The 27,467-nt window shown below is 38.7% G+C and overlaps 1 protein-coding gene and 1 long non-coding RNA gene across 4 annotated transcripts in view; one reads left to right on the plus strand and one right to left on the minus strand.

The window, feature by feature from the left end:
• lmo1 (LIM domain only 1) overlaps positions 1-16,670 on the plus strand; it is a 34,478-nt gene extending 17,808 nt beyond the window's left edge. Inside the window, exons 2-5 of one of the 3 annotated variants that reach the window (XM_079595103.1) lie at positions 201-260; positions 4,163-4,376; positions 13,736-13,861; positions 15,834-16,394. In XM_079595103.1, coding sequence (XP_079451229.1) covers positions 201-260; positions 4,163-4,376; positions 13,736-13,861; positions 15,834-15,939 — 506 coding nt within the window. In that variant the 3' untranslated portion in view covers positions 15,940-16,394. Of the gene's footprint in view, positions 1-200; positions 261-4,162; positions 4,377-13,735; positions 13,862-15,833 lie in introns of all 3 variants that reach the window. The other 2 variants (XM_079595104.1, XM_079595102.1) reach the window with 2 other exon arrangements.
• The window catches only part of LOC306988470, a 148,961-nt gene that overhangs the window by 96,556 nt on the left and 24,938 nt on the right, over positions 1-27,467 (minus strand). The window lies entirely within an intron of this gene.

The following is a 27,467-nucleotide window of genomic DNA, read 5'->3' on the forward strand; positions in this document are numbered from 1 at the left end:
AAACGCTGCCTCTTGAAGGAAAAAACGCATCTACTGTTAGGATATGAATCAAGTGGCAGATAGCAGGATATGCTTTTTGTGACATGGAATGACATAGGAAGGTCAGCAGCACTTGTATCGGTTAAATGGATTGGATTAAGTGGGAGCTGCCTCCTCAGTTTGCGTCTCCATTTATAATGTTCCCCTTTTTTGTTCTGCAGGAGAGAAATGGGGGAAGGGGCTACTACCAAGATTCCAAGCTGTTCAAAGAATGATGACAGGTGCACTCTTCTGTATAAACCCCAAAATACCAGTTTGCTGATGTTAGAGTCAACATTATGTACTTTTATTCAGTCATTTACTCTGCGTTTCAGGTTTAAAATGTGCTGAGGCTATATAGGGCTTCTAAAAGCATATCTCAGCTGGCTCTTTTTTCGGAAAACAACAAGAGGTTTCTCAGAGATGGCAGAAACAAGATGATTAGCTCAGACAAAATACAGTGCTATTCACATCAACTAACTCATCCTGGAGAATGCTCTAGCCTAGTGAGACATGAAGCATTAGGTTCCTTAAATCTGGGTTAGGAAACTTGTCACTGTGTGACGTGTCTTTCAGTTACCTGAATTCATCCAGGTAATTACAGAACGGGGATGCTCCAAGGTTTCTCGTATATGGTTTACTACAGAAAGGGTTCTTTACGGTTCACTTTTTCTTCAACCAACGTGCGTGTTTTTAAAAGGTGGGTGGAAAGTGTGTGTGTGTGTGTGTAGGGGGTTGTGGCCTAAACCAATTATGTGTGGTTCTCCTGAGGTGGGGGAAACGACCTTTGTGTATAATTAGTTCTCTTATTTAAAGCAAAGATTTTGAATAGAATAACTAATTAGCTGTCATAAAGGCAAATTAAAGATTTTTGTGCCATCCCTTGGGGAACTGAAGGAGCCTGATTCCCAAGCTCGTTTCCGTCTCGTTCGCACACTCACGTACAAACAGACACACTTTTTCCTCTCCTCATTAAGACCGTTTCTAGTTCCGTCGAAGGCTGACAGGAGAGCACTGTTGGCATACCTACAGAGTGCACCTCTAACAAGCCATGAAATGCAGGTAGAAAATGACCGCCCTCAGCTAGTGTGGCTTCAATTTAAAGGCTTTTTACCTTCATTTATACCGAACATTGGTATTTATAGCGAGTTTTGTGATCCTAATGCGGCGGCTTCAAGGGGCTCGTATTGGGGCCGGAGGAGGGATGGGGGAGGAAGCTGGAGGGGGAATCACACCGCTAATTGATGGCTCCCATCAGTGGCGCTAGACCAATTAGCTTCCCTCTTTTTCCAGTTCTGATAAAGAAATCAGATGGTTGAATACCATCAGAGCTCTTATTCACATCCAAGTCATAAATTTAACTAACAAGCCCTCGCTCTCCTGCCCTCTCTCTCTTTCAGTCTTTCCTGAGTGCTCTCACATTTTTACCTCATTTTATAACCGCGGAAATGCTAATTATATTATATTCATAGCACCACTGATGTGTGGACAGTCCAGAATCATTGAACAAATCTGAATCCAATAAATGAACAAGTGCATCACAGAGAGAAAGTGTGAGATTGAGCAGGTACTAGAGTTGTGGCTATTCAGAATTGAATTGAATGCAGTTTAAATTCTAATTTAGTCCCAGGTGGTGGATGTAGCAAACAGGATGCATAATTGCAATTCAAATTTAAATGTAAGGAAGTAGAATCAAATGAATGTGTAATTCTTACTAGAAAAGTTAAAGGTGCAGTGTGTAAGATTGACAGTTAGCGGTTTAAAATGGGTACTGCAGTTCAAATTCTAAATATTGGAGAGGGTTGTTTCCCCTGCCCCTCCTCCTTAGAATCGACGCTCACGCGGGTTTCCAGATTGAGGACAAGCAACAGGAGCGAGTGCAATTGACAATGGAAGGCGAGGAGATACACACTTGTAAGTTGATTTATCTGTGTTTTAATTAGATGGATGCCGAGGCTCTTTAGGTCAGGTAGAATCTGCGATCTCTAACCCAGTTTGTTTGCTGGCTTCGATGGCTGTAATATGCTGTGTTTTCCACCAACTGGCAACCCAAGGAGGTCGAAATAATATTCATTAAATTGGCAGTAGGCGAGATCACACAGACCGAAACAAAAACAGACATTCCGACACAGAACACACATTTTAAAGTAAAGTAAGTAAAATGTTAAAGTAAACAAGTGTTTTTCAGAGAAACAAGTATTTTAACTTAGTATGTTTCCTAAATGTATGCTAATATATTGTGGTATTTTAGTACAGTCAACAAGTTACATACAGCACCTTTAAGTTTGTCAAGACAAAATTTGAATATTGGCTTTACAAAATCCCAAAACATTTAGCCTTGTCTGAAAGTTTGGAAAGATTCAGAAATTTGTCCAACTCTGCCATGTAAACTTCCCTTAAGTACAGAGCAAGGTTAGTCCAGTTAGGGAATGGATACTGGATACTGGATACTGGATATACTGGATATACCCCCCCCCCCCCCCCCCAAAAAAAAAAAAAAACATTAATATGCTGATAGTTGCATGCATGGTAATGGATAATGGAGTTCATGCCCACTGGCGTACATTTGTTGATCATGTACAGTAGAGCCATTACTGGACATTAAAGCTGAACTAGAGCTGCTGCCTGTGACCTCTGCCATCAGGATACTCTTAACAGACATCTACAATGCACTAACAATCAGCAAAGCACAAGCTTAATATAAACATGGCGATACTGGGAAAATATGAATTTAAACGGGTAGTCCAACCAACAACACAATCATGCCTTTTCCAAACTTTCTTTTGTAGAATGCAAATGTTGTTGTCTATGCAATGGAAGTAGAAGGGGACCAAAATAACATTGACTTGGTGCCTAATTTACTTTTTATGGTATGGCCAAAAATATCCTCTTTTGTGTAACACAGAAGAAACACAACGACAACTAGGGTGAGTAGATCACATAATTTTGACTGTTCCTCTAATTCCTCCCACATTAAATTTAATAAAACATTCTTTAAATATTTACAGAGAATGTTTTTACGGTTTTTCTGTACTGTAAAACTGTAAAATGGCTAATACTTAATCAAAAGCCCTCTGTCCAGATTGGTCTGTCTCCATATAGGATTGGGGGCTTTTAATGGTTTGACCGTCCAGGGCACAATACACCGAATGGTGGCGGAGGAGGCATGGAGGGGGGGAGGGGGTGTCAAAGAGGGCATCACACAGGGATTTCTGAGAGAAATGTGTTTTGAAAGCAGAGAGCAAAAGAGAGGTATAGAGAGAGGGAGAGTGCCGGTTTAGCTGCGTGTTCTATTAGACGGATCAATAGCTCAGTGTGGGAGAGAGTGTCTTAAGAGCTGTTGTCCTGCGCTTTCAGCTGTGGCAGACCTGTTAGTGCTGGCAGAGGGGTGCCGAGTGCCAGTGTTACCAGCTCTGGCCCGGGGGCGGCTTTTAGTCCACACACAAATGTCAGACCGCAGATAGACTATTAGTGTTTAGTGCAGTTATTAAATGGACTTTATTTGTCCTTTAGGAGGCTAAAAGGCATGCTTAAAGGGGGAGGCTACATGACAGCACGGCGATTTAGCCTGTTTGGTTACTCTTCACTGGTTGTGAGTGTAAAAGGAGATAGGGCTGTGGTGCGTGTATGTGCGCGTGTTTGGAAGGCACTTAGGCCATACCGTATCTCATTGGAAGCTGAGAGCAGCCTTCTTGCGGTCAACAGTGCTCTAAAAGGTTAATGTTGATCTATACCAAACAAAGCCCATGGGAGGCTTTTAGCATGGCCAACAGTTCTCATACTGATGAAATAGGGCCATGGCTAATCTTCCAAACAACATAAATACCTCTGTCAGCTATCTAAATAGAGATGGTCCTGGGGCATCCCAACATAGAGATGCATTCAAGCCCCAATTAAACGGGTGTATGTCACTTGCCAAAAATAACATCTGTTCTTTTGAGCTGGGACAGTGATGGATGAAAGCAGTCCAAAGTGACCCACGCGCCTATCTGCGCGGAAGAGCGTCCCTGGCTAATGCATATAAAACATCGGCCCGAGCTTCGCTGGTGTCGCCACCCTTATCAAAGAGCACGGAACATGAAAAGTCACTGGTTTAGCAGGCAGTAAATCACAACACTCTGTGTTTGTCTCCCTATCGCCACAGGTGTGCCGATGCTCTCCGTCCAGCCCAAAGGAAAACAGAAGGGATGTGCCGGCTGCAACCGCAAGATTAAAGACCGCTACCTGCTCAAGGCCCTGGACAAATACTGGCACGAAGACTGTCTGAAATGTGCCTGCTGCGACTGCCGCCTGGGGGAGGTGGGCTCCACCCTCTACACCAAAGCCAATCTCATCCTCTGTCGCAGGGACTACCTGAGGTAAGAACACGCTCCAGTCAAAGTTCTGCCAAAGCAGAAAGGGCTTGTTACACCTCAGGCTGCATGACATTCAGAAAAGTACACCCTCATCTAACAGACGATGATTGCCACCCTGCCCGTCTCATTCCTGGCCCTGTCCTCTGTCTGTCTGTATCTCCTGTTGCGTGTATCTGCTAACTTGTGGGGTTAGAGATAATATTTTTTGCTTGTAAATTATGTTTTCTTTGAAGCGGTTACAGAAGATTGAGTGCTTGTTCATTCTTCATCGGAGTGTACCGACTCAGACTGTGTGTTCCAATTACATCCCAGTTGTGCAAGTGAGCAAATAGCTTGGAGTGGCATCTTGTAGTGACTGTTTATGATCAGCTGGGTGAGGTTTTGCATGTTTACATGAATGTGACGTGCTGCCCATTTTCTAAGTTAAGTGATAAACTGCTGTGTATCAGTGCATGTATGGACTTTATGCTCATCCCAGTCATTTGAGTGGCAGAACCGCAGGTCTAAGGATCTGTTTTGCCTCCTATCTCTGAGCCATCTGCTTGCTAAATTAAACATGATTATTTCCTGGGCGTTAAATCCCAGTCCCTGGGGTCTCCCAACCAGATCTAGTCATTTATCCCCAAGCTGCTCTCCCCAAAGAGCCCCCACTGGTGAGGCCCTTCTTAGTAAGACATGCAGTTCAGCATTGTCGTCATTACCAGTGTTAGGAGATAGTTCACCCAAATATAAAAATTATGTCATAATTTACACACCCATATGTAGTTCCAAACCTCCAAAACTTTTTTTTCTGTAGAACACAAAAGTTAGTTATTTTGTCTTTCAAAGAAAGTCAATGAGGTCAAAAAACTTTCAAGTATGAAAAGTTACCAAAAAAAAATCACTAACAATATTTTTTTACACAGAAAAAATGTACAAATAATAATGTAGATTAATGATTGAGCCACAGGCTCAACAGTGAATAAACACTTGTCCACTGAAGCGCTTTGCTACTGAGTTAGTTAACTCACCCAAACACAAAATATACATATGAGATAATCAGATATACACAAAATGTCATGAATACACAAGTGAACATAACTATATAACGTACAAATTCTGACTAGCATGTAACTCATATTCTTAATATGCTTTTCTGTAATGCACCAGAAAAAAAAAAGAAAAAAAAATTAAACACTGACAATAAATAAAGCATAAACATATTCATAATATTGTACATATTTGCTACTCAAGATTTGTACATGATATTATATTTTAGAATATACTGTATAAAATCTTTGAATATTTGGATTCATATTTCACTCTCGTCAACTAAAATATTATTTGACTACAATAAGATGGAAACGAAATGCAATAAAAGTGAAACCAAAAGCAGTGTATGTTGTCCAAAAACTATGAATAAAACAAACAACTGTTTAAAAATTACCATTGGCCGTTACTCATTTTTCACATTCAGTCACAACTGTTATGATACTGTAAGAGTAACCTGACAAAGTTCCCAAAAGGTAAACTGGAGCATGTGAGGTAATGGTAAAAATCTATACAAAAATATTTGGCAATTACTTTTTTGTTTGGTGGAATAAAAGTAAGGTGGAGAAAGGAGAAACAGCACAAAAACAAGCTTCCTGTTGCCGCTGTACTGGCTCTGATGTCCTAATGAAATCTAGCCCACTCGTCTGCTCTTCAGCCTGTGACAAATGTGTGCTACTTAATGCCTGGAGATGCTGGATATGAATTCTATTAAGGAACAAATTAAGAAGTATCCCTCTCCTTGCAGACAGAGTGAGGCAGCATTGGTGCGTTCGCTTTGAATGCGAGTGATTGAGACTCCACGCAGGGTGTCCCACCTAAACTTCACCTCCAGCGCAGAGAATCAGTCTGCTCGCCTTCAGTAATGAAGCTGAAATCTCACCCAGAATTTGTCTCCCATACAGGGAGGTACTTCATTAAAGACAGGCGGGTGGATCAAACGCATTTCTTTTATTTTCGGCTTGGTTTTTTGGAGCCCTGCCATGCGCACATTAATTATGAGCTGCGCTCCTTCTGCGTTTTGTCCTTCAGGAGTACTGTAGAGCCATAATGAACCCCCACTCCATGAAAACACAACCAGCCCCACCACTGCACAAACTAGCTCAAGCTATTGCATTTGACCATCCTTATGCAGGAAGCAAGTAAACGCTGGATTTATAAGCTTTCAGGCCATACTCTCATTACTGTGCACAGAAATAGATTAATCTGTTTTGCAGGGGTCAACAATCTTTTGACCTCATGACCAGAGAGTGAGAGCGCCTCTGTGTTTGACTGTGCTCACTGCTCACCCCAAGACCTGAAATATTTTTTTATGTCTGAAACATCGCATTGTATTACGGGGGACACATCAGTCATTTACTAATCAAAGAAGGGTGCTTTTAATTGAAATATAAAGTAGATTACACCCCCCTTCTAATGATGGCGCAGCATGCGAGTATGATTAAAGGGCAGAGATAAGTCTCAGCAATCATTTAGTGCATTTTGATGTTAAAATAGTCTACTGAGCAAGCACGGCTATTCCAATGAGGTAAAGAGACATCAGTCATATTGTTTGAGTGGAAACACAATCCCAATGTCAACCGTATCTCACTTTGAAGATTAAATACTACGCCTAAAAACACAATAGTGACCCCTGTCTGTAAAAAAAAAACTACAGTGAGGTCCAAAAGTCTGAGATCAGTAGTGAAAATGCATCGATTTCAATCACAAATGATCTTATCAGTATTACAATTTAAGAGAACAGTTACTGTTCGTATTAGTACGATTTTTAATATATAATATAGATATAATATAATAATAATAAGATATACACTGTAGAATAATAATAATAATATATACACTGTAGAACAAACAATTAGAATATAATTAGGGTTGGGTACCGATATGTAACCGGTACCGAATCAAAACACAGATTTCGGTGCCACTAAAATGCCTCAGCTGACGGTTGAAATATCTGCCCTCTGGTTCTCCGAAACGGACACAAGCATCATCACCGCATGTGATCGCTAGTTACAGTAACCTTTTGACGCATACGACCGTTCACACCAGTGTGATTAGAACGTTCACATCGCGTGATCAACTTCTAAATTCAAATCTGCATTCACTCGTTGGCTGGCGCTGCAGAGACCGATGCGCTCCGCGCTGTTAAATAGCCTATCACAACTTTTCTGGGTTTTCAATCACATAAGGTTTATTTTAGGTTTATAAAATGAATACACATAATCATTAGCAAAACAACATTTATATTTTGTAAAATACACACTATAGCTGTGTCCGAAACCGCTCACTCATTCACTAATCTCTATATATCCCGAAATGAAGTGAGAGAATTTTGACGCTGACGTTTACACTGAGCTAGAGCAGAAAAGGCTTTGTCACACGTAGTGATAAAACTCCTTTTTATCTTACGTTACTTGCTTTATAAAATAATTACCTTCACTTATGTATAAATAAAATATCAGCCAAAAACTGACTGACATGTAGGCTAACACAACCAATTGTTCCGCGTCATGGTAATTGTGAAAATGTGAAGTCAATGTACAATAACAGACCGGTGGACATCTAATAAAGCAATCATTCAAGAACGTTGTGCAAATTTAATGCAACAATAGAGCTGTGAACTTCCCATACTTTTGAAAATCCAGCCTTCAGTTGATCCTGATAAGAGCTCAGTCACAGTTGACGGCATTTTTTTTCCACAAGAGGTTTCGCGTCACAGTATTTAAGGTAATGTGTTCTAAAATGAAGCTCACATTGTGCAGGACATGCAATAAGTCAGGAGAGGTGTCGTATTTTGCCAGAGAAGGCAAAAAATGTGAAAAGGATTGCTGAAATTTAAAGCTGGTTTGTAGCATATCAAGAATATAGACTTTGCTGTTATTAGTACTGTAGTCTTATTTAGTGTTAAATTATTGTAGTTGGGTTAGGTGTCTTAGGATTAATTGTGAATTTATGATGTAAATTTGTTGTTTTGTATTTAGACTACTTATATGTATATATACTTTCTGATTTTAATATATATTATATAAATAATATTTAATAATAATGTATAAAGTTTTTATTATTTTTTATATCATTCACCATTGTTTTGAAGCTCTTTTTAAAAATGTATCGGTTCAGGCACTGTTTAGTTACCGGTACCATTTAAAAAGTATCGATTTGGCATCGGAAAACAAAAAATGATATCCAACCCTAAAAATAATAAACATTTGGTGTAGGTCCAGGCTTTTTTTTTTTTCTTTTTTTTTTTTTTAAAGGAAAATCTCAGAATATCAAAAGCCGCGTTTCCACCGCGGGAACTTTCCCCAGGAACTAGGAACTTTGGGGTGGTACTCGGTGTGTTTACACCGCAGGAACCAGGGTCTAAATGAAGTTCCGGGTAAATATTTCCCCCTCTGAAAGTCCCTGCTGGCGAGGTAGTACTTTTTCAAAGTTCAGGAACTTTCGGGGGTGGGACTTGTGCGCTGAACATGCTGATTGGTTGTGTTCGCATTTTGACTGGATGACTCCACGCAGCATTCTATTTTAACCGGCATTTTTAAAAATCTATTACCATAAATATATACATATATTGCGGTTCGTGGCTTCATGCGCGAGAGTTGTCCGTCTGCAAATATGGAATTCATTTTTTTTTTTTAAACACAGCTGGACCGACGACGAGGTTACGTATTGTGTAAAAGGAAATTTTCTGCGCGTTCGTCCCAGCCATCTCTCATTCAATGTCCGCAATACATCACAAACACAACTGCAGCACAGTTTTAATCTCCTCCATACTTATTATAAATGTGGCGCTCAAAACTGATAACTGTGCGTCGCAGACTGGGAGGAGCAGTCGCGCGCAGTTTATAATCTTCCCGGTACTTTAGACTGCGGTGTAAACGCAGAAAGCAACCGGTCTGGGGCAAAAAAAGTTCCTGGGAAAAAAGTTCCTGGGACAAATTGTTCCGGGTAATTTCGGTGGAAACGCGGCTTTAGATCTCACTTTTGAACTGTATAACTGAATACCCACTGTATTCAGAATTTGTGCAAATTCACATACAGTATTGAACCACCGTCTCTTTGAACGCAAGTAAAGCACTAGAACAGCTGAAGTCTAATCACAGAGACATTAAAGGGAAGGAAGCTGATGCCGGCTTCAGAGGAGTTATGAAGAAACACCAGAAGAGAAACACCTGTCTACACAGAGCCACGGGAAATCATAGAGAACAATGAGCAAAGGCTTTCAGCTTTAATACTAAAGTTTAGTTAAACACAAACAAGATTATGAAGGGAAAAGCTCTGTTCTCCTTTCATTTATTGTCTTAAGAATCCCCCCCATATTCAGTGGTTTTGGCATGCTGGGGACTTTAAGATTGCTAGTTTGCCAAGGCTATGCTTACATTAAAGGAATACTACATTGAGTTGAGTGCTCATTAATCTTATCACCAGTATCTGTTATTGAACAGACTGCTTTGTTTTCAAGAAAAGAGTTTAAAAGTTTGGTTGTAAATGGCAATTCATAAAGCAAACATTATGCACAATGGACGTTTTAGGCCTGAAAGTTCTTGAGTACATTTTGCTTGGAATAACACATTAAATGGCCTTGCTGATAAAATGGTTTCACTTTATCTTGAATTATATTGCCTGAAAATCCAAGCCATTGTATTTCAAAGTTTGCTGGTGACCTTCCAAATGAGTTTCTGTAACCTCCTAATCCACTTAAATTAACCACCAGTAAAGTCTCCACTTTGAGCCGGGCCATCATAGTGCTGCGAAAACCTACAATTAAACCACCGCAGATTTCTTTGCAGAACCCTGGTTATCTGTCACTGGATGTGTGTGTGTGTGTATGAGGAGTCCCTTCTCTTTTAAGAAGACTGCTGTGCTCTTAAACCATCAAGAGGTCCCTGAATTTTCACAAGTCCGTAACAACCCTCTCAAACTGCCATCCCTGTGCTTTCTGTGACCTGATTTAGAAAAGAAGGGAAAATGGGTCTTGTGATGTGATCTGTAACACCCTCTACTGTGCAACATGATAGACGTGAGCCATAAGAAATTGTTTAGGTTCCCCAGGGACTCCGACCACCTTTTCAGTAGCAAGCCAGGATAACACAACATTGAACTCTCAACTCCAGTTGCTTGCTGCATTAAGGCATGACATTTGAAATGTGTTCGACCACAATCTGTGTGCTATTCCCTTTTAGAGAACACAGCCCTTCAGACAGACACCTTAATCCTTCTTTCTGCCTCTGAACATGTATGTGTGTCTGCAAACGTTAGGATTATGTGGCCCGCCATCTGAGAACTTGCCAAGATCGAAGAATGACTGGTAGATCTCAGCCAACTACAACTGGCATTCTTACCGTTAAGGGTTGTCCTGTCAAATGTTGTGGCAAAGTATTTGGCATAGTCTCTTTAATATGCTGCCAAAGGCCCTCATGAAAAGACAATTCTTGGACAGATCTATCTTTGTCAAAACATTTTACCAAGCATGAAATACCAATACATAGAGCTGTGTAAAAATATAGATTTTCCAATTAATCACGAACTTCATTTTTAATAATGAATCATCAGCACCAGAGCAAAATAAATATTTCACCCGAGTTGAATGTGATGCAATAAATACAGCACAATAATGGCAAGAAAAGTCTGTCTATTGAGATGTCCTCATAAGCTGTACACAAAAACAAACATACAACACACGACCAGTATCGACCAATTCACAGCATGATTCACGAACAATGACTCTAATGAGCAAGATATTTTACTGAATCAAAAACATACAGCAAGACCAGGGTTTGAAATTTACTTTTTCACTCACCGGCCAATTTTGATACTAAATGAAGTTACTAGCCATTCAGAACTTCTAGAAAAGAAAAAAGAAATAAACCAGATTAACTACATTGCAGCTTTTTTATATATATTAAATATATATTAAACCCAAGGTCCATGCACAGCCTGGTAGGTGCAGGTAGGTAGATAGCAGGAACGAACTTAAATGACAATCTGACAGTCTGAGCTCTCATATATATATATAATATTTATATTTATTTATTTAAAAAAATTAAATACAATTTTAAATTTTATACATTAATTTCTTATTCAAACAAAACCCTGTCATCTAGCCATGTCCTCCCTTCCTCTTTCATCCTCATAACCAAAAATGTATTTTAGGTGGACAGATCAATACAGTACAAAGAACATCAAACATCACGCGGAAGAATAAACCTGTGGTCTCAGGATAAGCCAGGGTCTGCTAAAATTGTAGGATATTGGAAAATAACATTTGTCTTTTCAGCTAACCTAATGCCCTCTCATCTTCAGCTGTATCAGTAATGAAGTGCAGTTTCAGCTCGGTCTTTGCGTGTGAACTCGGGTCTGAGGGAAGTATCGCCACATTGTTTTTTTAATCTTCGCTATTACTTCGATGCAAATGAAATATGCGCACCGTTATTTGTTGCGTAGTGTTTGTTCAAGTAAGCCAGATATATGCAGATTTGGCTTACGTGAACTTCCCCAGCAAAGTAACATTGACAGTATTGACAGTTACCCGCCACAGTTGATTTTTACCCGCATTTGACGGGTTGGCGGGTGTTAATTTCAAACCCTGAGCACGACTATTATAGTGTGATTCACAAACAAATGACTCTTCTGAGCTGGTTCTTGGGTAAATGAACAGTTCAAAAAGACAAGTATGCAATTTGACTAGTTTTACTTGAATAAAGCCTTGAATTATTTACATTAACCAAGGGGCATTTTGTCAGCAAACTGAAATATATCCAAACGGATCGAATCTAAATTAAATCAAGAGTTTGTGAATCAAAATCGAACCGAGACATTTGTATCCCAGCCTTACCAATAATGTAAAAAAAAATTGGAATACATCAGTTTTCTTATAACAGTGATCCATTAGAAATCCAGATAACATAAGCAATTATTTTTTAGCAACTTGTACAGTAAATACACTTACTGTGATTACAAATATAATTCTATGTGTAACAGACACTAATGTAAAGTGTAACTGTAAAATGTAAATTATGAAATGTGTATATGCAATTATTAGTTAGATTCTGCGCTGACCTTGGACCAGAGCTGCAGTTGAACCATTATTTTAATAAGCTAAACTCTTTTGTGAGGCAACACCTAGCTGGGGTTGCACGGACTCCTCGGAGTGTCAGAGTTCCACATAAACACATTTTACTGGAGCAGTAACCCGATCTAACAATGGCTCTTTTTAACACCTCGCCTATCTGATATAACAACATGCCCTCTCCCACCATAAGACTCCTCTCCGCTCGGGTCTGTTGCTCTAATTAACAGCAGGGTCTGCTGGATAGATGCTAGCGGTGACGCAGGGCAAGCAGTCGAGAGAGACTAATATGGACTCGCAGCAACTTTCTTCTGTTTCCTTATCTTTTCAACCAAGTCCTTAACTTTAGAGGAGTGTTTAGCATACTGCCTCATCCTGATCCTGCCTTATTTTTCCCTTTTTCCTCTCCCTGTTCTTCTCCATTTGCTCTTCCTGTGTGCATAGCATCCCGGTTCTGCAGAACGTATATCTATATCTCTGACTCTGAATCTCCAAATTAAACATTGGAGCAAGGGCTTTGAAAATGAAAATGTAAATCCTACGGCGGATGTAGTGGAGGAAAGCGATCTGCCTCGATGCCTTGTTCTGTTTGTGACCTTGGCGGTTTGCATCCCATCTAATAAGCTTAAACAAACAGCGGAGAATGTGAGTTTTGTGTCACTTTCTGTGCTCCAGCGAGCATCTACTTACCTCTCCAAGGTTACGCACCACACTGACACTCTCTAGATCTACTCTGTTTTTAGCTGGTCACAGAGAAATGGGGAGAATGAGAGGAGAGGTACGGAGGATAGAGGCAGTATCCTTGTGAGGGGGATCTTTTGAACTTGACTATATTATAGTATTTAGCCTCTTGTGTAAAATCCAGCTGGCTTTGGTCTGAGCAAAGTCTCATTAGTTACTCTGGATTTAAAAGAGAGAGGAAAAAAAAAACTTTGAGCAGTTCAATTGCTCGCCTCAGACCTGTTTTCATTGCTTTTGCAGTGTGCTAGGCAAAATCTCTTTGAAGAAGGGGATTAGAACCATGTGATCATTTTAATTAGATCATTAGCTAAGAATTAACATCTAGGTTTGTACCCTCATTAACAAAAAATACCTAATGTGTGCCAAGCTGGATTCACGTATCGCATTAGATGTCCAATGTTGTTGGGGTTTTTTCTCCCACATCTTTAGTAGTTTTCTTGCCTTTTTTGGTTTGTTGCATGATTTCGTAAAGGCTAAGAAAGGTATAAGTGAGTAAATCTGCTTTTTGTGTTTTCTCTCACAGGCTCTTTGGTACAACGGGGAACTGTGCAGCCTGCAGTAAACTGATCCCAGCCTTTGAAATGGTTATGAGGGCCAGAGATAATGTTTACCATTTGGACTGTTTTGCCTGTCAGCTTTGTAACCAGAGGTAAGCAGAAAAAGAAATTACAACAAGCCTGCAAGATTGTCTTTCTTTCTATCTAGAAATGCAGAAGAACTTTTTAGCGGACACAAAAATCACTTAATGACTTCTAGCATTGTGACTTCACACATTCCGATTGGCCCGTTGCCCGTTTTACTCTGCATTTTCAACTCAAACCTACGTTTTGTTGTCCTGGCTTATAATTGTGACCAGAAGCAGGATTATAAGCTTGAGTTGAGTGAAATTAACCAGCGCTTCAGTGGAGATACCGTTAGCAGACCAATACCAAGCCTGATCAAACTGTGAATGCCTTATTGAACACAGTCAGCCAGAAAGCTCTTACTCAATACACAGCCAAGCCGAGCACGTCACCACTATGTGTCTCGCCGAGGGAATTAAGCGGCCGGACGAATGAACTTTTTAAGGATCATCCTTCCAAACATTCCTGGGGAGCAAAGGAGTGTGACAGTGTCTTAAATGCTCTAGTGTGTGACCTACTTCTAAAAAAGACTTTTGTGTCATTCTCAAAACCCGCTGCATGCACGGTACACTTATTGAATACTACAGTAAATACAAACAAGCACGAAATTAATTTCAGAACAGATGCTGCAAATACAATATTTTTCAGCTATTTTGTAACTGACTACAACACCTCTTAAGGATATAGATGTTAAATACATCTATAAAACATATGGTAGGAAAGAGGAATAAAAAGTCAAGTGGCATATTTTATAAGAACCATGTGTGTAGTAAAGTTTGGTTAGTGAAGGATGGTACACGAGGAACCCAGTTCTATTCCCCCGCTCTATTCCTTTGGCAACGCAGAACATTGGTGTGGCACTGATTGATAAGTGAAAACATGATTGGCTTTCATCATGGCCGCTCTATTGTCCATACAATATTCATGGCTTTCATATGCAAACTTGTTAATATAAAAATGCAGTGCACACATGGAATGTTTTTCTCTTTAATTGGCATGAAATTTCATGGGAAGTTTTTAGAGGCTAACAATTTATACTTTGGCAAGGAGCCCCAAAATAGGGGGAAAAAAGCTCAGCGGTGGGGTTTCCTTGGAAACTGGTGCAGCTTTTTGGGGGTTTCTTTTGCCAATGAAAAGAAATTGTTGCATGCTTTCATTGGATGCCAGTCCTGTCCTGCTTTGAAAAATGCTGTTGGTTTTGAAAACATTTAGTTAAAGCTACACCTTATTGCTACATCACAGGAGACTTTGAGGCTGCCACAGAAACCGTGGCATGCCTGATTCCAGTTATGATGAAGACGGTCCACTGCATGTTCATTTACTTACATTTATACTTGTATAAAAAAAGTAAATTGATTTGTATATATTCAATGCTGAATAGCCCATATTACATTTAGCCTATTAAAATAGAAAAGTTAATTTAAAATTGTTTGATCAAATAAATGCATCATTGGTAAGCATGAGACTTCTTTCAAAACATTAAGGAATCTTACCGACCCCCAAACTTTTGATGGATAGTGTGTATGAAATTGCAGTTCAAATTTTAAATGTAGATGAAGTCCACTTAGATTGCCACTTAAATAAAAGCTTAATTTCCCAGAATCCATTACCCATTAACTAGAATAATTGAATTACAGTAAATTCCTCTTCCAGCCATTTCAAACAATTCTTTGATTCTGAATGTTGTCCAACTGAGTCTGTTCAAATCTGACCAAAAGTTAACAGAACTATTGAGTCTGATGCGGAATCGTCATCATTTCCTGAGATACTTGAATTATCATTTGCTATTCCAATTATAAATGAAACGACAAGAACAACCTAGCTGCACAAAAACAAAAAAAAACAAAAAAATTCAACATACTGTAGTACAAAATTTCAGACTCGGAGTAAAAAAATCAGATTTTAAAATCTGTTGCTGCCTCTGTTGTGGACTTGAGGTGAATAAGCCAAATAGATTTGTCTGTTAACCAATGTATTTGTTTGTTTATTTTTCTGCAGGTTTTGTGTGGGCGACAAGTTTTTCCTAAAAAACAACATGATTCTGTGTCAGATGGACTATGAGGAGGGGCAGCTTAACGGGAGCTTTGAGACACAAGTTCAATAGCCAATCAAACGATGGCAGCGGCAGCTCTCGGTCCACATACACACACACAAACACAAACACACGCTTCTGTGCGATGGATGTTCTGCTGCACTCAGAGAGAAGAGCATCTGTCTGCTTGCCTGCAATACTTTTTACAGTAAAAGCCCTATTGGTCCCTGAGGACTCTATTGTAAATGTACTACTTTTTGGCCCTTCCTGTCCCCAACACTGAGCAGTTACACGTTTTGATGTACAGTTGTGCCTGCTTAGTTGAGCACTGTAATGCCTGTATGGTTTTTGTGATGTTTTTCTGTTTTGGTCTCTAACTATTTCTCTCTCTATCTCTTGTTCTTCTAATGCTTCTCTGAGGGTATGTACAGTCGGTTTTCTGTATATATAAACTGGAACATTTATTTTATGAAACTGTAATGCAATTTTATTACCAGTGTGAATTAAAAAGATTCTTAAATGTTCATAGTTGAGTTTGTTTTCTGATCCTAAAGCCAAAGTTTGAAGAGGCTGGCCCATGTATCAACAAATGTAATTATTGAACATTCTTAAAATGGCTAAAACATAACTACAAAGAAATGATAAATGATGACAATTTTATATACAGAGTGGGATAATAAAAAAGCATATTTTAATTGCTGATGGACTAAGAAAAGTTGTTTTCGGATTAATAAAATACGGTCTTATTTCGAATAAAGGAAATTAATTAAAAAAACTCGTAATAAAATAACATTGAGTACCACGACACCTCTGTCAAGTCTGATCCTGAGTTTGAGTCGTTTTTTTTTTTTTAAACAAATACTTATCCTTACTATTGGTGATTCAAGTCTTGATCAAATACCTTTTGAGTTCATGTCTGACATGGAACAACTATCAAAATATCACAAGGCCTCATAATGAACTGTTGTCTGGAGAAAAATAACAGCATGGTATTTGTACGCAAAACATACAGCTCAATTTTTCTTGCCACCTTGGGTTTTTCAGTCTTTTTAAAGCATTGTGAGAGTTAAACTGCTCTCTCAAAAGCGCTGCATTTCCGAATGGCTTTCATGAACAAAAGAAGTGCAATTAAAGGATTGCGACTGAGGTGACACAATCTTCTGTCCCATTACTTTTGATTTTCATCTGTTGGTGGTAATTCTTGTTTCTATGAGCTCTGAACCACAGGAGAGCTGCTTCACCGAGGATCTGCCATTTAAAGCAATTAGTTTCATTCATTGTGGGTAAGAAATGGGAAGGGTATCAGTTGGGGTCTTACAGCATATTGAAATTTCATTTACAGATGTCCAATACTTAAAGCAGACTCCGGTATAATTTTGCTAAATGGAGCTTTTCATGCTATTCATACGGAAAACTTCTCCCTGTTTCCCAGAGCGCTTTGAAAACTTCAGACTTAAAAGAGCACAAAGTAATTAAAAAAAATACAAACATGAACTTAAAACTAAAATGTTTTTGTTATAAAGGCTGTCCAATGTAGGGGACATTTTTTTTTTATAAAAACTGTCAATTTTTAAGGCACAAGTACAAAACCTTACAATAAGTAAATAAAAACAATACTTCTAATAAGACTTTATTATGCTATTTATTTTTATATTCTTAATTGCTGCTTTACACAAACGTATACACGCTCAAACTGCTATTGTGTAGTAACAGTTCTTGGTAAAAAGAACCGTTCGGCACGCAGTTCCGTATCAGTGTATTGGATCTGTGCATTGTCTTAAAGTGACAGTAGCCTAATATTCCTGCTGTTTAATTAATGTTAATCAACAAAATACCAGAAAATCACTCCCTGATCTTGACTGAATAGCTTTTGTAACTTTAACACTGATTAATCTTTATTTAATTTATACAGTGCAGATTTTATGCAATGTTAATTTACATTTTGATTACTAAATTTTGATTATTAAATTTCTGTACCTGCTACTGTTACTGTTAAATACCTGATTATCCTGAAAAGCTTATTTTTTAGGGCTGGGGGAATTAACGCGTTAATCTTTGCGATTAATTTGAGATGTTTAACACGTAAGAAAAAAAATAACGCAATTGATACAGCACTTTTTTTGCCTATATTTCAATTACTTCCTGTTGCGGCTGCTATTATATGTGCGCCGAACCAAGTCACCCTGTCATGATCAAGGACAAGGATGGAGTTTTAGGGGGAATGTTTGCATTTAAAAAGTTGCCTGGTGGCGCGTTTGACAAAACAAAGATGCTGTGTACAATTAGCAAAGCTGAATTCAAATACCATAGAAGCTGGATGCACCGAATTTTCGGGTTTTGGCCGAAAGAGAAAAAAGGCAGAACATGTAAAGCCGAATAGATGCCGCCCCTCCGTGTTCGGCAAACAGGTTTCACGAACGGGTTTTTTTCGGCTCCGTGTGTGCGCCGCGCTCTCCGTTCCGTGTATGTGTGTGTGTCGGCGCGTTGCTGGGCTCTCTGCTCAATGTTCCGCTCCGTGTTTACGCTGGCCCAAACGCTCCAATCATGTACCGATCACGCAATCGAAAAGCAAAATCCGCTCAAATAACATGAAATTTCTCAGTAGTAGACTTCTGTTTGAAATAGCTCTTCTGAGCTGGTAGCCATGCTGGGCAACAATGGTAAAATGACCTGCTCTGGTAATAATAGCTTTGTAGGACTATACTTTATTTTGATAATTAGTAAAATTAAATCTGTTAAATCTGATTATGTTGCAAGGAACTGAATGAAGAATAATATATTGATATATTGATGTTTAATATTATTTTAATATAGAGCTATTTTCTGTTCCTTTTTTTTTTGTGTGTGTTGTTTAATTTAATTACCGGTAGGTGATTCTACGTTTAAATATGGATGATTACAAGCTTGGGGGAAATGCAATGAATTGCAATTAATAACAGCAAATTGTGCAATTAATTAGTTAATTTTTTTTAATCGATTCTTATTTTATTTGTTATTTTTGCTCTATTGTATTTATTTGTGCTGTTCCTTGTAATTCACTTATTGTTATGTTCCTTATTTTTATTTGACAGTGGTCCTTTTTTCCCTGAACAAAGCACGTGCCAAACCGTACTTAAACAGTGCCCTTAACCGTGATGAAAAAACCAAACCGTGAGTCATTTGAACCGGTGCACCCCTACAAACGACACACCTTTTTTTAAATAATATGTGTATTGTGTGGCCAAACTAAGCCCATAAGAAAATATTTTGCACAACGTTAGCACAAAGCACAAAATTATACAAACACACACAGACAGCAAACTAAACGAAAAGAGACTCACTTCTGTAATCAGTGCAACAGTGATAAAACTGCACACACACTGAGCACATGTGAATATTACAGGCCGTCAAATCAAGGAATAAAAGGCGGCCAAATAATTGCTAAATCACCATAAACTTTTAATGTTTCTTCCCACCTGCATCGGCCAGACGTTTATAACCACACATGGACAACATATGGGTTTTGACCTTTGAGGCCAGACGTACATGTGCATATGTTCACCCAAAATGTGGAGAAAGTACCTATACTGTGGATGACGGCAGGCTTTCATGGAAACACTGCTCCACTAGGGAAAGCAGACCAGCCACATAATTTGCTAACAAATAAATCAAGTGTACAATGTGCATTAATTAGAAATTCATTAAAAATTCAGACTCACCGGCAGGTGTGCAAATAAAGGATTAGCGAGACAGCAATTACGCCACATAAGAGTACCTTTTAATTGCAGCTCCTGGATTGATTTACAGAGGGAGACAATCAGGCTCTGTGCAAGATGCCTGATTACTCATTTTCTAGAAAAATAATGAGGGAAAAGACCACATACACAACCACACACACACACACGCATCATCCCCAGCTGCTGCATTACCTCACACACACGACTGCACATGTACTTACTGGTGATTTAAAGGTGAGGTGTGTGTAATTAAAACTACAGGTGCCTTGTCTGTGCTACAGTGCATTTCCCTGGGCAGGAAAATAAATCAGCAATACGTTGCATTTTGAATGGTGGTCCAACCCAGCATTAACTAGTATAACCTAGCATGGTCTAGTGCCGAGTTCACATTGCACGATTTTCAAAGCCGTCAGATCACTGTTCTTTTCACACTGCACGATTATCTGGGGTAATATTCAGTTACTGCTGTGTAAACATTGCACGATAGATCCACACCAGAGGGTTACACATTGCATGGCTATACAATTGGAAGAATCGCAGACAACTATGTTTGTCTGTCTGGTCCGCAAACTACGTTTCACAACCAAGCACGCGCAAGATAAGTGATAAGAAAATAACTTGAGAGAACGCAGTTCTCACGCGAGACTGGAATTGTTATTAAAAATGATACCCCGCATGAAGCTTGTGAACCAAAATGTCTGTGCACTGATTTGCAGCCAAAAGGAGAAAAAAATAAAAATATGGAGGAAATGGTTGGGGAGACGCGGGAAGCAAGGATTGTGTGTTCTGCAAAGAGAGTTGGAGGTAAATAAATAATTTTGCAATGTGCTCCTGTTGCGGCTGGTCAAGCTTATGTTTGTGCTTTGTTTCTGTTATAATTGTATAAAGCTTATGTGTAATAATGATATTCTGGTCTATAACTTTCTGATGCCCTGTATCTAGCTCTCTTATTGCCGATGTCATTTTCAGTCAGAACACATTTCACACAGCAGGATTTTGAATCGCAGACAGGTCCAGATTAGCCTGGTTTTATACCAGACTCTCGTACATTTCATTTGTACAGAGAGTCTGGCCTCTCTCCATTGACAAGCGTTAATGTCCTTGTAGACGGGTACTCTGTTAAAGTTTAAAACTATTGGATCTGCCCAGAGCCACTCTGGATCTGCCATAACCAATCGCTAACGTTTGGTATGACGACTCAAACTAGCACACAACCTCAACGTCATCGTTCTCAGCCACTCCCTCTGTTCGCTGATTGGACCGGTAAAAAATTGACCGGAGAAAACCCAAGATCATACCACAATCCCAGACGTAGTATACTGAAGGAAAATTAATATTGTGCGGATGTACGTAGGAGGGCGGAGCCAGGCTAGGTCCAGATATTTGGCATACCTTACTATACACAACTACTAAAATCCGCTTTGTACTTATAAACATACAAATCACCATAATAATAAAACTTTTAAAAAACAGAGCAGAAAGTAGCCTTCCCGAATAACACAAAAAAGAACTATAATTAAACTACAAAACATAAGAAAAAAACACCCCAAAGTACATAACTGATAACAAAATCAAGAGAATTAAAAAAAAAATGTAAATAATATAATTTATAAGGGATATATAAGGGAATGTCTTTTCACAGTTTTTCGCCATAAATTATAAATACAAATTCTATTTTTTACAAGCATAAAAACAATGTTTTGCTGTAAAAATGCATGTATTGTCTTAAAAAAAATCAAATATAAATTTTCACCATAAAATTATATAATAATAGGAAACTTAACCAAGTAACTTTTTTTTTTTTACTGTAGCAGTATTTTAATATTATGAAAAACAATCCCCAGAAAGAGAACGGATTCTGTTTGAATTGGGCGTTGCAGAGGATATAATATTCATACTGTTGTCTCTTCATCAACACATAATCTATAAATTAAAGATGCCCCCCCCCTCCCTCCCTCCCTCCCTCCAAACTACACATTAGTTCCTGATATGCTCAGTTAAGTCAAGTTTTAAGCAAAGTGATCAAAAAAGAGGAAGTCGTTCTACATCAAAGACATAAGTTATTAAAAGTGGTCAGACTGAGACTACATACTTCATTGTATAATATGTTAGCTTGATAACATTCGCTGTATAGCAAACTGACCTGCTAGTGCACCCCTGGGTGAAATTATTCCTGTTACACACTTCCAAATGGACAGACTGCAAGAGATCCGAAATAAATGCAGAAATACATACACTTGCCCCCGCAGCATTTTGCTTATTCTATGATCTCATTCTTAAATTAAACCAATTTGCCTAGAAATTGGTTTTAGGGTCTACACAGAGTGTTTTGTACTCTAGCCCCTGCACACACACATACACACAGAAGAAATTTCAGTCACATTCCCTCCTCTCTCTCCCCCCTCTCCCTCGCTGCAAATCATGTTTGACTTTGAAGTGCTAATTTTGGAAGTTTAGCCAATTTTTATTTGCTGCTTTGAAATGTATCCTCTAAGCTGCTGCAGCAGCAATGCAATATACAGCCTCTCTACAATGAGGGATAAGTGACCAAAATGAGAAGCGCCTGTTTCTCGCCCAGTACATTATATAACTGTGAATAATCTGCACGGTGCACTTTTCCTGCGCTGTATGCCGCTCAATTTATTTCTTCTAACATTAGCCACCCTCCCCCTTTCAGACATCCTCAGTCCGTCTCCTATTTGAGCTAGATGGGCACTATTTTGAATGCTGATGACACATTTGTGAAAAATGCATGGCAAAAAAAACTAACGCGTATCTAAAGTCAAGTCATAGACGGCGCATAGTCGCTTTGATGAGGCTGTACAGAGACAATACGTTTTCAATCCTGTAGGACAAAGATCTGCTCCACCAGACGTCTAGAATCCAAATCCAATAATGAAAAGCTCATGAATAGCAGGGCCATATCAGTGGACCCACTACACAAACAATACAATGAAATTATCATTTTTCTATTCCAGTAAATGAGCTCAACAGAATAATATGATACAGCTGTAACTGGGAGACAATTTGTCTCAAAGCACAGGCTAGGACCTTTTGTTCGAAGGGGCAGGGGACAGGTGAGGCCTATTTATTGGAGCACGCCGCCTATGTATTCCAATCAGGGAAACGTCGGGACTGTTGTGGTGGGAAAATATCATTATTGCAATCAGCCTTGGGTTAGAGAGCGACTCTGTTGTATGGAAAGCAGTCGAGAACAATGAGAGAAGGCCTCTGTAATGGAGGAGCCTTGAATTCCACTTCATTTGCTGCTCTAATGGATGCAGGGCTGACCCCAATCACAAACCCCTTTTTATTTTCATCAGAAGACAAAGAAATCCCAGAAAAGTTGAGCGCATACGGATAAATAAATATACTCACACATAGAGACCTACGCATACACGCTCGCACCTGGCCAATAACAACGCAGCAGGCAAAAAGGTAAAAGAGAGAAAAGAAACCCCCCTGTTCACCCCCCAACACATCTCTGCTCTGCTATGGTTTTGGACTTGGCAATAAATTGCTTTGGTAATCAGCTTTTTGAAAAGCTTATTTACTGCTTGTTCTCTGTTTATTGTGCTCCTCAGAATGAAATATAAAATTGGATTTCATTAGATGTGCAATTTTCTCTTTCTCGTAAAGAAAGGAAGAGAGAGAGAAAATCACCTTGTTGGATATAGAGAATGGATTCGGGGCGCACTGTATATATTACTGTTGATTAAGTTTCTCTCCGGGCTGACGTGGTCCTCTATTGCTCTAAGTACTGATACGAGCCAGAGTGCAATGTGAGCTCGGGCAGTTACAGTCAGATATTTCATCCGCTAATCCAGCGATAGACTCGCTTACCGTCAGTACACCAGAACCAAACCGAGAATGGCATTTAGATTCCAATTCAATATGTGAATTTTAGCTGATGTAGCAAACTAAATACCGAATTGAAATTAATTGAAATTCATACAGTTGCAATCAAAATTATTCAACCCCCCGGAGACTGTAATCATTTACAAATGTAGGCTTTTCTAAAGATACAGAGTTTATTTTTTATTTATTTTTATCTATAACAGTTTATAAACGAAACCGCACGTCTGCGCCACAGAGTCACGCAGAACATGCATGATTCGTATTTAAATAGTCTAACTCTCGTGCGCAGATGCGTTCTCAGGTACCGAAATTTGGCACAGATTGATTTAATGCGAATCGGTACTCGGTAGTACCGACGTAATTCGTTTGGTGCCATTAAAAGTACAGAGTTCGGTACCCAACCCTAGTCAATATATAATGTAGCCTAATGCTTTTGAGTAATAGGATTATTTTGTAATACAGCTATAATGTCATAATTATTCAACCCCTACTCAACGTTGCTGTTTTTAAGTTACTTATATGGTATGGTGCAAAATTGTGTTAAAACACAATTAAGCCTTTGGAAACTCTATAACAAGACTGAATTAGCTTTTGCTGCTACACAAATACATTTAGCCCATGCATGTGCTAAAGTTGAGTAGCAAATATGGCCAAGTCAAAAGAGCTCTCACAAAGCTGTAGAGAACAAATTGTTTAATTACATTAGAAAGTCTATGGCTAGAAGACAACTTCCAAAACATAAAAAGTTTCTAGAGACACATCTGGCAGCCTTATTCGTAGGTTTAAAATGTATTGTACCAGAACACTTTTGAGGGTGTTGAAGAAAAAGCACAATATCATTAAAATGTTTGATCAGAGCTTCTGAGAAAAACCCTCATGACTTGATGACCTGATGAAAGGAGGAAAAAACATTTCCATGTAGAGTATAAGAAGAACAAAAGACAAGAATGACCTTCATGTTGGGACATTTTGCCGAATGCCACTCTTGACCAAGAAGAACATAAAAGCCTGAATTAAATATGCTAAATTTCATTTAGATAGACCTGTTCCGTTCTGGAATAATGTTTAATGGAGTGATGTGACCAAACTGGAACTTTTTGGACCCATAGGTCAGCGGTATGTCTGGTGCAAAAAAGGCAACAGCAGAAGAACAGCATCTCCCTGGGGCCATAAAACATGGGGGTGGTCCAGTCTTCTTATGGGGGTGCATTGCTGTTGCAGTAAGTGGAAATCTTGACTGTATGAATGACAGCATGAATTCTATCAAGCAATTTTGTCGTAGAATATTCTTGAGTGGCCTGTACAGTCTTCCGATTTAAATCTCACTGAAAATATTTGGGGGAATTTGAAGAAAGCAGTGGTAACGTGAAAACCAAATATTATCAGTGATCTGGAAGCTTTTTCAAGTGAGGAATGGGTCAAGATTGCAGTCCAGATGTGACAGAAGCTTCTAAGCACTTACAGGCAGCATTTATTGGATGTAATTTATTCAGGTTTAAAGAATAAATGATTCTGCGCAAAATTTGACGTTTGGGGGTTGATTAATTTTGAACACAAATGTATAGAGCCAATTTGATTTTCATCTCTCATCAAATTTACGTTCTCAGATTTACTCAAATGCTTATTCATAAACTTTCTATAATAGTTCACTGATGCCTTTAATTTTTTACCTAAAATGTTGTTCTTACCAGTAAAATGCAGATCAATGGGGTTGAATAATTCTGATTGCATCTGTGCATATAACTTTAATAGGAAAATATTTCCAAGACAAACTTTGAATGTTGAAACGATAAAATGACAGAACGAAAGATATGGATCTAATCTATAGAACGATAGATAGAACGACAGATAGACAGAGATATAGAATGGTAGAACAATAGCAAAATAACTATACTATATAACAGCATATAGAAAATGATCAGTCACAACATTAAAACCAGCTGCCTAATATACTAGGTCCACCTCGTGCTGCCAAAACAGCTCTGATGCGTCAATGCATGGACTCCACAAGATCTCTGAATGTGTCCTATACATAGTATCTGGCACCATGACATTAGCAGAAGATCCTTCAAGTCCTGCATTTTGCAAGGTGGGGCCTCCATGGATCAAATTTGTTGGTCCAGCACATCCAATAATTGCTCAGTAGAATTGAGATCTGGGGAATCTGGAGCTCAAGGCAGCACATTTGTCTTGCTCCTCATACCATTACTGAACTATTTTTGCAGAGATTTTGGAGAGTTATGGAGATTCTCTGACCAAGTCGTCCAGTCAACACTATTTGACCCTTGTCAAAGTCACTCAGATCTTTTCGCTTGCCCATTTTTCCAGCTTCCAACACATGAAATTCAAAGAATTGACTGTTCACTTGCTGCCTATCCCACCCCTTAACAGGTGTCATCGTAACCATATAATAAATGTTATTCACATTGAATGACAGAATGATAGATAGAATGATACATAACAATAGAGAACAATAGATAGAACAACAATAAATAGAAAAGAAAAAACGGATTACAGACAGACAGATCTAGATAGTCAATAAACCCTCATTCATGAAACTGATTCCAGGTGTGGTATTTTTAGCCAAGTGTTTTCCTTCTACTGTAAATTGTTTGTAAATTATTTTTCAGAACTGGGGTCATGGTGTGCCTCGCTCCTGCACCGGCTATAATTGCATGTGTTGCTGCTGATTGAGTGAGCTTTGATGCAACATTCATTTAACCACAGCTGTACTTTGCTAATGCACAAACAGTGTACTCAATCACTGCAGTCCTGCAGCTCCTTAACACAAGCACTTCTGCTCTCTCCCGCCCTCTGGGGTCTTTAGTTTGTTGATGTTTTCGTCAATATCTGTTTCTATGAAAAAGAATAGCCACTGACACGTTCTAAAAGATCCCTTTGATGTTCAGACTTTGTGAACAAGTGCTACTGGTGCGCCTTTAAGAGGACACATTCAAAATATAAGGTAGAAAACGACTGCAAACTTCTCCTGTTGGTATGGCACAAACTAATGGAGTAGCCATTTGACTAACCATATCAGCTAGACATAGACAGGGCTTATTTAGATGTGCTAACAGTAAGACAGAGTGCAAAATTGAGCACAGGAACTGCATTTCACGCCACCATCTTTTTTAAAACAGCACCATCTGCAGGGTACACGCTGCCTCCAGAAGCGGAGACAGGTAGAATAGATCACAGGAGATGACTAAAGGGATCAGATACATTACTGTTGTATAGGTGTCATTTCCATATAGTTGAGCTCAGGCAGCCATTAACTATTTATCTACTTTATTGAGCTTTGCTGGAATTGTGGGTATGAGACAAAGAAACTGCAGTTTATCGCCAGGCTGAATAAAGAGAAATGGAGGTTAAACTACATCTGTATGCTTGAGTGAGGAAAAAAGTGAGGGGGGAAAAAACTTTTTTTGCATTTATGTGCATATCAGTATGCCACGCTATCAACAGGGTAGGGTTGGGTACCGTTCATATTTTAACCGATACCTGCATTTTGGTGCCGGTACCCAACTGTACCTTTTTCGGTACTTTAGGGATGTTTACCTTCATAACTGTAAAGAAACTAAGTTATTTATAGAAGTGTTATTGACATTATGCCAGAGCTGCCATGGTCGCTGTCTGCCATTGCCTGGGATGTTTGTGTACTGTAATATTTACCAGGAAACTAGCTACTTAATTAATTGAATTCATAAAAACACCCATTTTAATATATATATATATATATATATATATATATATATATATTTGTTTTTTTTTTATTTAATTTCTATGAAAAGAAATCTCCCACAAATTATGTGTTGCGAATTCAAATAAAGACATAAAACATTAATTTACGGTAATTTATTTTAATTTAATTAAACTTTTTTGTCAAACAAAGTGCTGCACAACTTAGCTTTATACTGTTCAAATTAAAACATGGAAGAAAATGTTTGATTATTATATGTAAAAAATAAAGTTTTGATAAATTATTATTAGTGTTAGTATTAGTATTACATTGAGACGTATGTAAAT

Source organism: Phoxinus phoxinus, assembly GCF_949152265.1.
Source record: "Phoxinus phoxinus genome assembly, chromosome: 2".
Taxonomy (NCBI): domain Eukaryota; kingdom Metazoa; phylum Chordata; class Actinopteri; order Cypriniformes; family Leuciscidae; genus Phoxinus; species Phoxinus phoxinus.